This window comes from Buceros rhinoceros, unplaced genomic scaffold (genome assembly GCF_000710305.1).
Source record: "Buceros rhinoceros silvestris isolate BGI_N320 unplaced genomic scaffold, ASM71030v1 scaffold22751, whole genome shotgun sequence".
NCBI lineage: Eukaryota > Metazoa > Chordata > Aves > Bucerotiformes > Bucerotidae > Buceros > Buceros rhinoceros.
Window position 1 is genome coordinate 449 of NW_010393971.1, and position 4,780 is coordinate 5,228.

At 56.5% G+C, this 4,780-nt stretch overlaps 1 protein-coding gene across 1 annotated transcript in view; it reads right to left on the minus strand.

Moving 5' to 3' along the window:
* The window catches only part of NSFL1C (NSFL1 (p97) cofactor (p47)), a gene marked incomplete at both ends in the record, with an annotated part of 4,850 nt that extends 424 nt beyond the window's left edge, over positions 1 to 4,426 (minus strand). The window contains 6 exons of the mRNA XM_010145091.1: positions 431 to 568; positions 985 to 1,094; positions 1,640 to 1,732; positions 2,044 to 2,209; positions 3,279 to 3,353; positions 4,329 to 4,426. Coding sequence (XP_010143393.1) covers positions 431 to 568; positions 985 to 1,094; positions 1,640 to 1,732; positions 2,044 to 2,209; positions 3,279 to 3,353; positions 4,329 to 4,426 — 680 coding nt within the window. The remainder of the gene's footprint in view (positions 1 to 430; positions 569 to 984; positions 1,095 to 1,639; positions 1,733 to 2,043; positions 2,210 to 3,278; positions 3,354 to 4,328) is intronic.
* Between the last annotated feature and the right edge of the window lie 354 nt (positions 4,427 to 4,780).

Genomic DNA, 4,780 nt, shown 5'->3' on the forward strand with positions numbered 1-4,780 from the left:
GGCCGCAGGGTGCCAGGAGTTAGGCAATGAGCTTATCGCCGGCTGGGCCAACTACCAGGGTTCCCAGTTTAGGGACACCAGTGCAAGTTGGAAGAGAGAATGTAGGAGTCAGCAAGAACTTGTCTAGAACTTCACCCTCTGCAGCAGTACGTGCCAGAGCTTCACACCCCCAAGGGGACAGGGGCAGCGTGACCTGGAAACGCTGCTTCTACGTGACACACGATGGTGGTTCCGAATCACCAGGGATCCGCCTCCTGCCACGGAAAGGCTGAGCCATCTCAGAGCACGCACCAGTCCACCCCAGCTCCTCTCCCAGGGGAACGCCTCCCACACCACGGGCACCTTTTCTTCAGAAAGATGAATCAAAAGGCTCAACCCTGCAAACTTCCCAAGTGACTCACACGGCAAACCAGCACTGCTGTCTTCTCACCTGCCCAGCTTCTGGCCTTCTCCAGTAAAAGCTTTGAAGACACTCTTAGGTTTCACGTACTCCTCGTCACGGTGATCCTCCATGTCCAGGTTCACTTGCCCACCCCGTGCTAACCTGCGCAGCTCTGCCGGGACTTCCCTGCAAAGAGACCGTCCTAAGGCAGCAGCCTGGAGAAAACATCCCAGCCACACACCTCCGGAACTCCAGGAGCTGCAGTGAGCCCTCGGGTAATGCCCAGGGCAGATACGCACCTCCCCACACAGACACAAACTGGAGGTTATGTTGCCTTGGCCCTCACTGGGAGCGACACGATGCATCAGGAATTGCCAGCCCAAATATTAAAGTCTGTTTGTTCACTTCAAGGCCCCCAAACAAACCCAAGCCACCTCCCATTTCTCTGAAGTCGCTGTTCCAGTCTGCCCTCCCACCGCTTCCTTAAGAACCCAGCTCTCAGGAGAAAGCTCAGGTGAACTAAGCCAACATTTCACCATCCTGGATTCCACCAATGCTTGTGTCTCCAAAACCAGCTGCTTTCTCTCCCTCTCACTACATACCCTCTGCGGATATCATCGAGGAACTGGGCATTGGACGGGTCCTGGTAGCTCCTCAGTTCCCCGCTGTCCAGGCTGAAGCCACTCTTCCAGAGCTTCAGTACCACGTGCACCTGCAGCAGCCCCCAGACAACAGTCAGATCTCAGAACAACCACCGGACGCAAAGGGAAAAGCTCCTGACTGGGGGAGGAATTTGGAGGTGCAGAAAACAGGCGTCAGCTCCGAGAAGGTGCCACCACAGACCCTGCTTTGGTGACTCTGGATGAAGAGCCAGGACTGTGCTGGACAAAGAGCTTAAGCGAAGCTCCCCCTCGGCCTGGGTGGGGGTTTGCTCACAAACCAGGCGTGAGAGAACCTGGCACTGATGCTGTGAGCTCCGCATCTCAACGGATAACGGAGAGTTATCGCCCAGCGCTCTTTGCACACTGTATTTCCCCATCCACACTTCTAAGGCATGCTCAGATTCTTCATTAAAAGTTCATCAGAAAACCGCTTACGCAAGAGTCAAGGATCTGCTCTTCCCCAACCCGAAACGCCGTGAGGAGCAAGATTTACCCCACTTCTGCCCTCCTCAATTTCCATCAAGCCTCGTCACTTTCTGCAGCTACAGCAGAGAAACCCCTCGGGTGAATCTACAGCGAGCAGCAAGGTACTCACATCCTGAGCTGAGTTCTGCCTCCTCTCCCCCGCCACGTAGGCAGACTCCTCCTCTGGGGTGGCCCCGAGGCGATACCCTCCCCCTGCGAAGGGCTGCAAGAGAGAGGAGCAGACAAAGGGGTTACAGCACACTCGAAGCCAGCACAGGTTGTTTCCCCTCCCCAGCGCCATCACGGATGAACTGGGGGGCACTTCGTGACACCAGCAGCACCTCTTGTCCTGCAGGCAGTGACCAGCTACAATTAGTTAATTAACAAGGCACAGAAACGTGGCTCTTCTTGCCACTGTGATGCACAAACAACTAAGAGAGGTGGCCAGGCTCAGCTGACCCTTCAGACAATTCCAGGACCCCACCAACCGACTGGGACAGGGAACAGAAGGAAGAACAACTCCTTGCTCCTCACTTTGGGCTTGCTGGACTCGCCACCGCTCTTGGCCATCCGATCCACCGCCACTGCACCGTGCTCCTTCGCTCCTTTGAACAGATCCTCCACCAGCTCGTTGGGACTCTTCTTCCTCGGAGGACCAACGATCTGCTGGCCACTCCTCTCCGAGCCACCGGCATAAAACCTAAGAGGAAGCACATGGCTGTGGGGTAAGACTGGACCGCTGCTTCGCCAGGAGACGCCTGGGACAGGACCCGGCTGTCTTCTATCAGGATTCAGTTCATTTTTGTACAGCCTGGATGTACAAACACGAGCTACCACCAGCAGTTGCCACTGCAGCCACTGACGAGTCCCTGCGCTGCACAGACTTTCTTTTCATGTCACTTACTGTAAAACTATCATTGACCGACAGCAAGAAAGTGACAATAACTCTCTCAGAGAGGCCGGGCTGACAAGGCCCCGTTTCACACGCTAGTACTGGCTTCACCACCGAGCTGGACGAGACTTCCAGCAAGTCCCCGACCTGTCTGGTGGGAGAAGAACTAAGGGGTATTTAGTGACATGTTCATCCCACACCAGAAGATCACCGCAGGCAGGAGGCTCTGCACTGGAAGCTGTGAACACACAGTTCATGACGTGCAGTTAAGCCCCTCTGGAAGATTGGGCTTCTTGGCTTCCGGATGGCTCCCAACACGCAGGGCAAGGTCACGGCTGGATACAGCGGAGCACACGGTCTGCCTAGACCCAGCCACCTGAACATACCTCAGCTCCACTGCATTTGCCCTCCCTGCTGACCTCAAGGGTATGGAGCTACTTACAGCTGGCATCGTCAAGCACCTTCCCACTGGCACACCACGTTCCCATGGAAAGGGACCCACATTGTGCCTCCCACCCCACACTCCATCACATCACCCACCAAAAAAAAAACCCAAAGCCCCCCACCAAAGCTCCAGGCTGAAACCAAACCCCTCTCTGCAGTACTCCCACGTTTCCGTTCTCCACGGCACAAACGATGAGTGGGCTTTTTTTGCTCTTAGCTGAGGGCTTCCACGTCCCGCTCAGGTTTATTGCAGCAGCACAATTCAGTGCTGAGACTGGTGTTCGTGCAGCCACGCTGAGCACCTGCTTGTGCACAGACTGACCCGACCCTCCCTGTCAAACCGGGATTCTTCACCACAGCAATTTCATATCAGCTTAAATCTGCTGTTTGAAACCCCCCTGCACACACGTGGCCAACCACCACCAAGACTTACCGCTGTCCCTCCTCCTCTTCATCATCCTCCTCCTGTGCATGGATAAGGTCTCTAAACGACGTTACTCTGTGGTCACTGCAAAAAGCCATCAGAGAAGCATGTCACCCTCGCGACACGTTCAACCACACAAGGTAAAGCTCCTGAAGGCAGCAGCGAGGCTGACCCTGTTCTACTTTTAGGGACCGACTGATGATGAAGTGACAGGTCAGCACCAGTGAAACCACAGGCTGACCTGAGCTCCTGGACCTCTCTGCCAGCTGCAGCCACAGAAAAGCAGGGCGGGCGCTGGAGGGGGCTGGGACAGCAGCTGCAGCCAGGGAAGGGAGCCCCCAGCCCCCTGTCATGCTCGCCCAGCCTCCAGGTCCTGCCCCTCTCGGGTCTGTGACCCGAGCAGGAACAGGGCTTCTCTGCAATCCAGACAGTCGTCTCCAAAGCCTGACCCCAGAGCAGCTCTCCTTCAAGATACAGCCAGTAACTCCCCTCAGACCCAACAGCATTTGCCCGCTGCTCAGGGCTGTGGAAGGGCACAACCTTCTCTACAATGCTCCACTTGATCAGGCACCGTTAGAACATATTCACCCAGTGGAGACCCAGCCTGCTCAGCTGAGAGCGTCGGCAGCGACTGTGCTGACCTCAGAAGCCTCCGAGTCTCTCCTGAGCAATGAGGCCCGTTGTCCCAAGTGACCTTTGGGTCAGCTGTGCAGTAACATCTGAGCTCCTCCCAGTTTCTAGAGCCAGAGGTGGAGAAGCAGATCTGACTGCAGAGCTGCTTCTCTGAAACTAACACCCCTCGATGCTTCAGACAGAGCTTGTGTCTCTACACAAACAGTCTCCCCTGTCGGGTTTACAAGCTGCCGCCACGCTGACAGGGCTGAGCTGCAGGTGCCTCCTCACCTGGCCGCAGTGCCTCTGGACACAGAGCTGGGCGTGGGCTGGGGCAGAGTCAGGATGTCCTCGTCACCCCCGTCCTCATAGAAACTGGCGAGCGCGCCGGTGGGTTTTACAAGCGGCCGCCACGCTGACAGGGCTGAGCTGCAGGTGCCTCCTCACCTGGCCGCAGTGCCTCTGGACACAGAGCTGGGCGTGGGCTGGGGCAGAGTCAGGATGTCCTCGTCACCCCCGTCCTCATAGAAACTGGCGAGCGCGATCTGGAAAGGAACAGCGGGAGCTTGTCAGGAGGGGAGGACGCATTCCAGAACGACGGCACAACCACACACAAATAGCACAGCTGAAGCTTCTGCCATGCTGGACCTCTCCAGGCACAGCAACACTAAAGACGTTTCAGGTAACTTCCCCCACTGAAGGTTCTAGCAAAGGCTTTGCCAGCATCTCAGGTTTGGCGTCGTTATGGAGGACACTCACTGCTGCTGCTACGGCAGAGCAACCTCCCCGACCTCATTCTGCAACGTCTCCACCGTGGTTATGCCGAAATTACTGTTCTGAAACAGCTGCTTTGTGCCACCCACGAGCGGACTCGGCGTTTACCGCAGCCAGAGCGCCTC